Source organism: Triticum urartu, chromosome 7A (assembly GCF_056163025.1).
Source record: "Triticum urartu cultivar PI428250 chromosome 7A, HENAU_Tu73, whole genome shotgun sequence".
Classification (NCBI taxonomy): Eukaryota; Viridiplantae; Streptophyta; class Magnoliopsida; order Poales; family Poaceae; genus Triticum; species Triticum urartu.
Window position 1 is genome coordinate 696938614 of NC_141879.1, and position 12519 is coordinate 696951132.

The following is a 12519-nucleotide window of genomic DNA, read 5'->3' on the forward strand; positions in this document are numbered from 1 at the left end:
AAATAAACAAACATTTTAAATAGCGCGCTATAGCATTTGAAGAGGTCCGCCTCTAAGATGCTTAGCGCGCTGTTTAAAACTATGATTCCTATCCTATGAAACAAAGAAGACCTTATATGTGTGCAATATTTTTATAGTAGGCTTTGGTACAATTTCCTGTCACTAGCTACATCCTTGCCCATGAATTTTATTAGACTTAATTTCCTAGCTGTTTTCCATATAGCTGTTTCGGGTGTACTGCAGTAATACGCAGCATACATATGCCAGGTCTCAGTTATTTACATACTTATTAATTTTGGATTTTAGAATTTTACCATTTGTTTCCGTAGTGACAAGACAGTGACCTTCATTTGGAGCCTATGTACGAGCACTTGTGGCCTTCTCCTTTAAATGAGTGAGCACTGCAAGTTGTTTCAGGTTCTGCAGATTTCCTGACTAATGCAAAAGCAGACCTTGCATTTAAACTGCACATGCACGCATGATCTAAATAAGTAACTTTTCACACACTCTAATATCTTTAAATAAGTAACTTTTCACCACTTTTCACAAGGGGCAATATGTTGTGCGTAGCTTGTCCTTCTGTTCGCAGAAGCATTGACAAGCCACCACCTGGTACCTTAATCATGCCTCCTTTGGCAGTGCACGGTTAGAGTCACTGGAGCTAGATGTTTGCACGGTTTTCGAGAGCCAGCGGAGCACGTCGACCTGAGCGCGCAGGTGCATGGCGTAGTCCATGGCCTCGCGTAACAGAGTGGCCTCGTCGACGGTGGAGTTCCGGCCTCCCGGTATCACCTCCCTCAGTGCCATGGTCCTGCTGCTCACCAGCCTCCCCGGAGTGTCGCCACCACCGGCGCGGCCTGATCTCCCCAAGTACCTCTTACGGCGGCAGCACCTCCTCACGGTCCTCCTACACCTCTGCACCTTGCACGCGCTGGACGCCGGTGCCAAGATGGCCTTGGGCCACCTCGCTCCGCCTCCATGCGCAGCCGCCATGGCGACGTCCACGGAGGACTTGACGGCGCGCTTCCTCTCGTGGAGGCTCGTGGCGCCGCGGAAGGTTGTGCTCGTGCGTGCTTGGAGCTGGAGGCTTGGGAGGAGGTTCTTGAGGAACTCCTGCTTGAAGGACTTGATGCTGGTGCTAGGGCCTTGCATGGCTTCTCTTCTCTTTTGACTTTTTGTAAGATGTCTTCTCTTTGCTTGGGCAGACACAAGATGTACTTGCTGTAGTAATTAGTACCAGAAACAGGGGCGCTCCTCCTGCTTAAATAGGACTAGTCTATCACCGGTAGCTGATTCATAATTTCTCACACATGCATGAACGATTTTTGCCGTTGTTGTCGATAATAACATTTTCTGCAGTGCTAGATCCGGCTTCCTTCTTCTTTGTGTCGAATTGTGTTTTTCAAACTGGTCGGCTTAATAGCTCGGTTAGGTTTTGGCGATGGTTGTAAGGGTTGACTCCTTGCCCTGGTGATCGAGGGGGGGGGGGGGGTCAGGGATCTAGAACTTGTGTTGTATTCCTGGGGTGCGTTGTCTGAGACTACTAGACTCTGCCTGTTTTTGATTTCGTTAATGAAATCGGAGGAAAACCTCTTTTATTCAAAAAAAAAGATCCGCATGTCGGCGACTTGAAGCTTAAAAGTATGGCAAATTTTAACATGCTCATTACATTTAATTACGATCGCCCTGATGTCGCAGCTAGACATGCTCATATTCTTCCATGATAATGATGTTGATGATGATGTTTTGTCTTATGCTACGCGTGGACGTACAACCGACAAGTACGGCGTGAGATGCCCACAAGCTTAAGGTCCCCCAAGCGCATGATGGTAATGTAATTACTGGTGATCAGCTGGCTTCGCGGGTGTCATGGTCAAACAAAAATGGATTGAAAAGTTGAAAGAGAGTTTTGCAATATACGCACGTTAGAGTACATCACAACACATGCCCACCATTGCAGGTACACTGACATCTCAACGTCTCACATTCCATGTGTGTTTACTACGTGTAGTATCATTGTGTGTTGTCGTTGCGTGCATGGATACAAGATGGGCAAGTATGATACGAGATGCCCACAAGATCTTCCAAAGTCTCAAGCGCATGATGATGAAAATAATAATAATAACAAACATAATCAGTGAGCTGGCTCCCGTGTCATGGTCCCCAGCACCAGAAAAAAATGGGTCTTCAAAGTTGGAGACACGGGAGCTCTGGGAGAGGTAAACACAAGACGCACACACATATTCTTGACAACGAAATGTCTGGGACATTGGCCGCTGCGTAAATTATTTTGTTTCTTGCTTCCTGTTTGTGATAGGTCCGTGCTGTGCAATGAGCACACGGAAGAGATATCCATTGGGACTGCAGTTTTGCCATGCACTGTTGGAATACCATCGCCCCCAATAAGAAAAGAGGACTCTCAAGTTACGATGAAATTTGCCTGGCCAGCTTAGAGCAACTCCAATGGGGCGACCCAAACGGACGTCGCATTTATCCGTTTTTTGTCTGTTTGGATCGGCCGCCCGCCTGCCGTCCTCCCAGTTTTGCATTAGGATCGGCAATGCGTCCAACACGCCGACCCATTTCATGTCCGCATTCAACTTTTAAATAAAAAACGCCTGCGGCCGATCATGCCAGCAGCCATGTCTCATGCCAGCGCCGGCATACAATGCCGGATTCAGAAAACACCACAGTTCATGCTGGCACACATGTCAGCACACAAAAAATGGTGGGACTTGAGTTCGACCACGCCATCACGGCTCTCGTAGTCATGCCGGCACACCTGCCGGCATACAAAAAGATGGCCCCTCGACGCCATAGATCACTCGTCGTCGAACTTGAGCATGTCGGCCTGCATCTTCTCGAACCACGACCTCTTCCTTGGCGATAAGGCGTTGAGATCCACCTTCATGATCTCCACCCCGGTCATCATGCTTGCAAGAGCCACTTCTTTCGCCTTTGTCTTGGCGTTGGCGGCCTCGATCTCTAGCATCTTGGCTTGCTTCTCCGCCTCGAGCTCGAACATCTTGGCTTGCTTCTCGGCGTCAAGATCAAGCCTCCTCCTTTGGATCTCCATGAAAGCATCCATTTGCTCCGCCTTGAAACGCCGGCGCTCCTCCTCTCTTGAGTCCTTCTTATTCATCATGCCGTCCACGCTCGCGTTCAAGGCGTTGGTGGCCGCATCTCGCTTGTCCTCCTTGGAGTTGGTCTTCCCCCGCGGCCGTGCCGGCTCGCCCTCCCCAACATCCTCCACGGCGCGCTTCCCCCCACGTGCCTTGAGCGCGGCATATTGTGCCTTGAACTTCTCTTCGTCCTTGATGACCCGATAGCAATGGGAGAGGTTGAAGCACTTGCCATTGTGTTGAACCTTGAATGCCTCTAAAGCTTGAAATGCTTACAAAATGTTTCCATGCAAGCATATGAGCAAGTGATCTTGATGGCACAAAAGAGGGCGGCTTGCTAGCATACCATGTCTTGCACGCCGATGCCGCTCACGGGGCGGACCTTGACGCTCTTAAGGGTGGCGCAAAACTTGTTGCACTCTTGTTGGATCACCCTCCACCGCTTGGAAATGGAGACCCACCCGCGCGTGCTCACAAATTGGTAAGGTGGAAACTTCTTGCGCTCATGAAACTCGCGGTGCGCACGAGTCCAAAAGGTCGAATGCTTTTGCTCGGCGCCCGTCTTTGGGTCTTGTCCAATGTCTCGCCAACACTCACAAAGAAGTTTGTCCTCGACAGCTGTGTACGCCTTCGTGCGCTTGCTCTTGCGCTTCGGCTTAGGACCGGCGGTTTGGTTGGCGAGCTCGTCCTCGAACAAAGGCTCCACTTCAATGTCGCACTCGTCATCTTCCTCTAGCCCATAGTCCTTCGGGAACTCGTGGTCGAGGGGGAAGCCGTCCAGGTCGATGCCGACCTGATCACGCATGAAGGCCGCCTGATCGGGATCATAGCCAGCGGCCGGCGTGAACGCCCCGTGGCCGTCCTGGCTTTGCGTCTCCTCTGGATCGTAGCCAGCGCCCGGCGCACCACCCTCGAAGATGAGGTGTTGCATGAAGTCCTCGTCGACGGCGGACGACATTTCCTCGAACAGGTTACGGGCGTCCGGGAGACCGCCGGCCGGCGTCTGTCGCACGCATTTCCTCATGCCTCCAGACGACGAGCCACCGACCACCGGGTGGCGTTGAGGTCGATGGGCACGGGCGCGGGCGTGCAAGGCGCAACCACGCTCACGTCGGGTGAGCACTCCCCGGAGAGGCGGGAGGCCTGTGGGTAGACGTGGAAGCCGGGGACCGGGTTGCAAGCCGATGCGCAGGGTGAGTCGGGCATCACCATCCGAGGAAACGCCGACGAGCCGGTGCTGGCCGCGGCAACGGCGGCTTGGATGAGGTTGTGCTGGCTAGGGTTTACCCCAAGCATGTAGAGCGCCTCCCTCGTTGCTGCGGCGACGCGGGCGTTGGTGAACTCCTGCTGCGCGGCAGCGACGGCGGCGACTGCGCAGCGGCCTCATCCCTCGCGTCCGCGGCATGCCTCCGGCCCTTCATCTTGGCCGACTCGCTTGCCCGTTGTTCGGGCGTCAGCGCCTTCTTCGGCTTGGTTGCCGCGGCGGTCTTGCGCGGGGCACGAGGCTTGCCTTTCCCGGAGGGGGCGACGGCGCCGGACGAGGCGAGGGAGGCGAGGCCGGCGGCGGCGTCGAGGTCGAGGTCGATGGCGTCCTCCATGGCTGGTCGGGGGGCGGGGGCGCACGCGGGCGGGAGCGTTTTTGGAGAAAATGAGGGGAAATGATGGTGGCTGCCACCGACAGGCGGGCCCGGGAAGAGGAGTAGGCGCGCGCGTCCGTCTCGTGTCCGCACCGACGCAAATCCGGCTCAAAATTGAGCCTGAAATGGGTCGCCCGCGGACGAAAAATGGACGCGCGTCCGTTTGGGTCGGCGCGTTGGGCCGCCACTTTTGTCCGCGCCGACCCAAACGGACACGGGCGTACGAAATGGATCGCTCCATTGGAGTTGCTCTTAGTCCTTCCTATAGATTTGACATTAGACATCATCGTCATGGGATGCTGGAGTACATGGATGGTCAGAAATGATAAGATCTTTAAGCAAGTGCCTGCTCATCCTATCAGCTGGAATTCCTATTTGAAAGAAGGACTCTATTATTCAATGCTGAGAGCTAAACAAGTCAAGGCCAACAAGCTTCAGTCCTGAATTAGTAACAATCTGTAGTCCATGATTAATTTTGATAGAGCTGGTATTGGGTGATTTATGATGTATTCTGGACTTCCTTTGTATATACTTTTTTTAATATAATTGAAATACCGTAAAGCAATTCTTCTACGGTAAGAGTTTAAAAAGAAGTCCGTGCATCGCATATGATTGCTTTTACAAAATTAGCACCCTACCGCGCATGTTTATCCGTAGCATGTGTGACAGTAACACACCTCTAGCAAACCATGCAAGACAATGATTCACATCTGTGTGTGCGATAGTTTTTTTTGAAGTGTATGTAATTACCTTAACTGTACTAGTGCTAGTATTGACCAAGTACAATAAGCTCACTTGGTCGAAAAAGTGCTGGTACAAACCAAAGTTTAAGATCGCGGCCAAAAGGGTTTAGCGGCTGGCTCTTCAAAACGCTACGGCCGCTATGCCATTTAGCGGGAACAGTACATATGCATGTTTGTCTAAAGAAATTTAGGATTTTCAGCAGAAAACAGAGGATTTTCTTGGAAGCAGTGTTGAAAATCTAAGCTACAACCTACAAGTCGTGCAATACCAATAGGCTGACATGCTTGCTTGTATTGAATCAACAAACGATAGAGATTAGAGAGGATCAGAGCAATCCTGTACCTCCTGGAGATATACTGCGAGTTGGAACCGTGTGAGACTGAGCTATCATTATGGAGTGTGGACACATCGACGTCGTCCTGCAGAGGCCTTCGTCGCCGGTCGCAGCGTTGGCGTTACGACAGCAGTGTAGGTTGCGGCTCCTGCCAGGTGCTCTGGTCTCCGCTTTGCTGCCTCGCACATCAGTGCATCCGACTTCCGGCGAAGCAGCCGCCGGCCCACCGAGCGCAGCTGGGAAGAACCGCGCAGCCGCCGCAGCAGCTGAGAAGGGAATGGGGATAGCGATGAGTTAGGTTTTCTGGATGAGCTGCTCCTCTGTCCTCTCCATCGGGGCAAATGTGGGCCTGGCTCTTGTTGGGCCTCTGTTTCAGCCCGTCCCAGCGAAATTGCAGCGAGCGCAAATGAGTTTTGCGCCGTTTCGCGCAGCGATCGCGTGATTAGCCACATATCGCGTTTTTTAAGGCATCGCGTCGCGGGAAGGCTTCCAGCCAGCGATCGCGCAATTTTCGTCCGCGATTTAAAAGTTTGGTACAAACTCAAGCAAACCTAAAGAAAAAGTACAAAAAACCAATTACTCGTCGCCATCCACCTTGTTGATGAGCTGTTATGACATTTATTCTTTTTCGAGCTCCCCATCAAGTGTTGGTGCCTATATATAGTTTCCATCAACCGTGGTTCATAGTGATCATATAGCCAGAATCAGATAACGATAGGATATTCATCCGTTGTGCCCACATAATTTATCTCCGAGTATGCTAGTCATGGCAGATAGTACTCAAGACAATTCCTCTCATTTTATTTTGTTAAAGTCATGTTTTTAGGAAATATGAAATATATATTGGGCCATATGTGCACACTACTACAAATATGTTAATTAGATTTGGGAGGCGTTAGGAAACGATTATCTTGTAGACACTACTCCAAAAGCGGTGAATCAAATGACATTTTTCCTATAAGAATTGAGATGCATGACATCTATTATTCTTTGTTTTTTTTCTATTCCTATCACTATTTTAAATAGCCCGCTATAGCGTTTACAAAAGGTCTTGCGCTAAGAGACTTTGGTCCAAACAAATAAACAAACATTTTAAATAGCGCGCTATAGCATTTGAAGAGGTCCGCCTCTAAGATGCTTAGCGCGCTGTTTAAAACTATGATTCCTATCCTATGAAACAAAGAAGACCTTATATGTGTGCAATATTTTTATAGTAGGCTTTGGTACAATTTCCTGTCACTAGCTACATCCTTGCCCATGAATTTTATTAGACTTAATTTCCTAGCTGTTTTCCATATAGCTGTTTCGGGTGTACTGCAGTAATACGCAGCATACATATGCCAGGTCTCAGTTATTTACATACTTATTAATTTTGGATTTTAGAATTTTACCATTTGTTTCCGTAGTGACAAGACAGTGACCTTCATTTGGAGCCTATGTACGAGCACTTGTGGCCTTCTCCTTTAAATGAGTGAGCACTGCAAGTTGTTTCAGGTTCTGCAGATTTCCTGACTAATGCAAAAGCAGACCTTGCATTTAAACTGCACATGCACGCATGATCTAAATAAGTAACTTTTCACACACTCTAATATCTTTAAATAAGTAACTTTTCACCACTTTTCACAAGGGGCAATATGTTGTGCGTAGCTTGTCCTTCTGTTCGCAGAAGCATTGACAAGCCACCACCTGGTACCTTAATCATGCCTCCTTTGGCAGTGCACGGTTAGAGTCACTGGAGCTAGATGTTTGCACGGTTTTCGAGAGCCAGCGGAGCACGTCGACCTGAGCGCGCAGGTGCATGGCGTAGTCCATGGCCTCGCGTAACAGAGTGGCCTCGTCGACGGTGGAGTTCCGGCCTCCCGGTATCACCTCCCTCAGTGCCATGGTCCTGCTGCTCACCAGCCTCCCCGGAGTGTCGCCACCACCGGCGCGGCCTGATCTCCCCAAGTACCTCTTACGGCGGCAGCACCTCCTCACGGTCCTCCTACACCTCTGCACCTTGCACGCGCTGGACGCCGGTGCCAAGATGGCCTTGGGCCACCTCGCTCCGCCTCCATGCGCAGCCGCCATGGCGACGTCCACGGAGGACTTGACGGCGCGCTTCCTCTCGTGGAGGCTCGTGGCGCCGCGGAAGGTTGTGCTCGTGCGTGCTTGGAGCTGGAGGCTTGGGAGGAGGTTCTTGAGGAACTCCTGCTTGAAGGACTTGATGCTGGTGCTAGGGCCTTGCATGGCTTCTCTTCTCTTTTGACTTTTTGTAAGATGTCTTCTCTTTGCTTGGGCAGACACAAGATGTACTTGCTGTAGTAATTAGTACCAGAAACAGGGGCGCTCCTCCTGCTTAAATAGGACTAGTCTATCACCGGTAGCTGATTCATAATTTCTCACACATGCATGAACGATTTTTGCCGTTGTTGTCGATAATAACATTTTCTGCAGTGCTAGATCCGGCTTCCTTCTTCTTTGTGTCGAATTGTGTTTTTCAAACTGGTCGGCTTAATAGCTCGGTTAGGTTTTGGCGATGGTTGTAAGGGTTGACTCCTTGCCCTGGTGATCGAGGGGGGGGGGGGGGGTCAGGGATCTAGAACTTGTGTTGTATTCCTGGGGTGCGTTGTCTGAGACTACTAGACTCTGCCTGTTTTTGATTTCGTTAATGAAATCGGAGGAAAACCTCTTTTATTCAAAAAAAAAGATCCGCATGTCGGCGACTTGAAGCTTAAAAGTATGGCAAATTTTAACATGCTCATTACATTTAATTACGATCGCCCTGATGTCGCAGCTAGACATGCTCATATTCTTCCATGATAATGATGTTGATGATGATGTTTTGTCTTATGCTACGCGTGGACGTAACAACCGACAAGTACGGCGTGAGATGCCCACAAGCTTAAGGTCCCCCAAGCGCATGATGGTAATGTAATTACTGGTGATCAGCTGGCTTCGCGGGTGTCATGGTCAAACAAAAATGGATTGAAAAGTTGAAAGAGAGTTTTGCAATATACGCACGTTAGAGTACATCACAACACATGCCCACCATTGCAGGTACACTGACATCTCAACGTCTCACATTCCATGTGTGTTTACTACGTGTAGTATCATTGTGTGTTGTCGTTGCGTGCATGGATACAAGATGGGCAAGTATGATACGAGATGCCCACAAGATCTTCCAAAGTCTCAAGCGCATGATGATGAAAATAATAATAATAACAAACATAATCAGTGAGCTGGCTCCCGTGTCATGGTCCCCAGCACCAGAAAAAATGGGTCTTCAAAGTTGGAGACACGGGAGCTCTGGGAGAGGTAAACACAAGACGCACACACATATTCTTGACAACGAAATGTCTGGGACATTGGCCGCTGCGTAAATTATTTTGTTTCTTGCTTCCTGTTTGTGATAGGTCCGTGCTGTGCAATGAGCACACGGAAGAGATATCCATTGGGACTGCAGTTTTGCCATGCACTGTTGGAATACCATCGCCCCCAATAAGAAAAGAGGACTCTCAAGTTACGATGAAATTTGCCTGGCCAGCTTAGAGCAACTCCAATGGGGCGACCCAAACGGACGTCGCATTTATCCGTTTTTTGTCTGTTTGGATCGGCCGCCCGCCTGCCGTCCTCCCAGTTTTGCATTAGGATCGCAATGCGTCAACACGCCGACCCATTTCATGTCCGCATTCAACTTTTAAATAAAAAACGCCTGCGGCCGATCATGCCAGCAGCCATGTCTCATGCCAGCGCCGGCATACAATGCGGATTCAGAAAACACCACAGTTCATGCTGGCACACATGTCAGCACACCAAAAAATGGTGGACTTGAGTTCGACCACGCCATCACGGCTCTCGTAGTCATGCCGGCACACCTGCCGGCATACAAAAAGATGGCCCCTCGACGCCATAGATCACTCGTCGTCGAACTTGAGCATGTCGGCCTGCATCTTCTCGAACCACGACCTCTTCCTTGGCGATAAGGCGTTGAGATCCACCTTCATGATCTCCACCCCCGGTCATCATGCTTGCAAGAGCCACTTCTTTCGCCTTTGTCTTGGCGTTGGCGGCCTCGATCTCTAGCATCTTGGCTTGCTTCTCCGCCTCGAGCTCGAACATCTTGGCTTGCTTCTCGGCGTCAAGATCAAGCCTCCTCCTTTGGATCTCCATGAAAGCATCCATTTGCTCCGCCTTGAAACGCCGGCGCTCCTCCTCTCTTGAGTCCTTCTTATTCATCATGCCGTCCACGCTCGCGTTCAAGGCGTTGGTGGCCGCATCTCGCTTGTCCTCCTTGGAGTTGGTCTTCCCCCGCGGCCGTGCCGGCTCGCCCTCCCCAACATCCTCCACGGCGCGCTTCCCCCACGTGCCTTGAGCGCGGCATATTGTGCCTTTGAACTTCTCTTCGTCCTTGATGACCCGATAGCAATGGGAGAGGTTGAAGCACTTGCCATTGTGTTGAACCTTGAATGCCTCTAAAGCTTGAAAATGCTTACAAAATGTTTCCATGCAAGCATATGAGCAAGTGATCTTGATGGCACAAAAGAGGGCGGCTTGCTAGCATACCATGTCTTGCAACGCCGATGCCGCTCACGGGGCGGACCTTGACGCTCTAAGGGTGGCGCAAAACTTGTTGCACTCTTGTTGGATCACCCTCCACCGCTTGGAAATGGAGACCCACCCGCGCGTGCTCACAAATTGGTAAGGTGGAAACTTCTTGCGCTCATGAAACTCGCGGTGCGCACGAGTCCAAAAGGTCGAATGCTTTGCTCGGCGCCCGTCTTTGGGTCTTGTCCAATGTCTCGCCAACACTCACAAAGAAGTTTGTCCTCGACAGCTGTGTACGCCTTCGTGCGCTTGCTCTTGCGCTTCGGCTTAGGACCGGCGTTTGGTTGGCGAGCTCGTCCTCGAACAAAGGCTCCACTTCAATGTCGCACTCGTCATCTTCCTCTAGCCCATAGTCCTTCGGGAACTCGTGGTCGAGGGGGAAGCCGTCCAGGTCGATGCCGACCTGATCACGCATGAAGGCCGCCTGATCGGGATCATAGCCAGCGGCCGGCGTGAACGCCCCGTGGCCGTCCTGGCTTTGCGTCTCCTCTGGATCGTAGCCAGCGCCCGGCGCACCACCCTCGAAGATGAGGTGTTGCATGAAGTCCTCGTCGACGGCGGACGACATTTCCTCGAACAGGTTACGGGCGTCCGGGGAGACCGCCGGCCGGCGTCTGTCGCACGCATTTCCTCATGCCTCCAGACGACGAGCCACCGACCACCGGGTGGCGTTGAGGTCGATGGGCACGGGCGCGGGCGTGCAAGGCGCAACCACGCTCACGTCGGGTGAGCACTCCCCGGAGAGGCGGGAGGCCTGTGGGTAGACGTGGAAGCCGGGACCGGGTTGCAAGCCGATGCGCAGGGTGAGTCGGGCATCACCATCCGAGGAACGCCGACGAGCCGGTGCTGGCCGCGGCAACGGCGGCTTGGATGAGGTTGTGCTGGCTAGGGTTTACCCCAAGCATGTAGAGCGCCTCCCTCGTTGCTAGCGGCGACGCGGGCGTTGGTGAACTCCTGCTGCGCGGCAGCGACGGCGGCGACTGCGCAGCGGCCTCATCCCTCGCGTCCGCGGCATGCCTCCGGCCCTTCATCTTGGCCGACTCGCTTGCCCGTTGTTCGGGCGTCAGCGCCTTCTTCGGCTTGGTTGCCGCGGCGGTCTTGCGCGGGGCACGAGGCTTGCCTTTCCCGGAGGGGGCGACGGCGCCGGACGAGGCGAGGGAGGCGAGGCCGGCGGCGGCGTCGAGGTCGAGGTCGATGGCGTCCTCCATGGCTGGTCGGGGGGCGGGGGCGCACGCGGGCGGGAGCGTTTTTGGAGAAAATGAGGGGAAATGATGGTGGCTGCCACCGACAGGCGGGCCCCGGGAAGAGGAGTAGGCGCGCGCGTCCGTCTCGTGTCCGCACCGACGCAAATCCGGCTCAAAATTGAGCCTGAAATGGGTCGCCCGCGGACTGAAAAATGGACGCGCGTCCGTTTGGGTCGGCGCGTTGGGCGCCACTTTTGTCCGCCAGCCGACCCAAACGGACACGGGCGTACCGAAATGGATCGCTCCATTGGAGTTGCTCTTAGTCCTTCCTATAGATTTGACATTAGACATCATCGTCATGGGATGCTGGAGTACATGATGGTCAGAAATGATAAGATCTTTAAGCAAGTGCCTGCTCATCCTATCAGCTGGAATTCCTATTTGAAAGAAGGACTCTATTATTCAATGCTGAGAGCTAAACAAGTCAAGGCCAACAAGCTTCAGTCCTGAATTAGTAACAATCTGTAGTCCATGATTAATTTTGATAGAGCTGGTATTGGGTGATTTATGATGTATTCTGGACTTCCTTTGTATATACTTTTTTTAATATAATTGAAATACCGTAAAGCAATTCTTCTACGGTAAGAGTTTAAAAGAAGTCCGTGCATCGCATATGATTGCTTTTACAAAATTAGCACCCTACCGCGCATGTTTATCCGTAGCATGTGTGACAGTAACACACCTCTAGCAAACCATGCAAGACAATGATTCACATCTGTGTGTGCGATAGTTTTTTTTGAAGTGTATGTAATTACCTTAACTGTACTAGTGCTAGTATTGACCAAGTACAATAAGCTCACTTGGTCGAAAAAGTGCTGGTACAAACAAAGTTTAAGATCGCGGCCAAAAGG

General features: G+C 51.6%; 2 protein-coding genes across 2 annotated transcripts; both read right to left on the minus strand.

Moving 5' to 3' along the window:
- Positions 1–393: 393 nt before the first annotated feature.
- On the minus strand, positions 394–1206 carry LOC147961697 (transcription factor IBH1-like 1). The gene has a single exon (XM_087537296.1). The coding sequence runs from the start codon at positions 1150–1152 to the stop codon at positions 622–624; it is 531 nt and encodes a 176-aa protein (XP_087393422.1). The 5' UTR covers positions 1153–1206; the 3' UTR covers positions 394–621.
- Positions 1207–7307: 6101 nt separating this feature from the next.
- On the minus strand, positions 7308–8120 carry LOC147961698 (transcription factor IBH1-like 1). The gene has a single exon (XM_087537297.1). The coding sequence runs from the start codon at positions 8064–8066 to the stop codon at positions 7536–7538; it is 531 nt and encodes a 176-aa protein (XP_087393423.1). The 5' UTR covers positions 8067–8120; the 3' UTR covers positions 7308–7535.
- Between the last annotated feature and the right edge of the window lie 4399 nt (positions 8121–12519).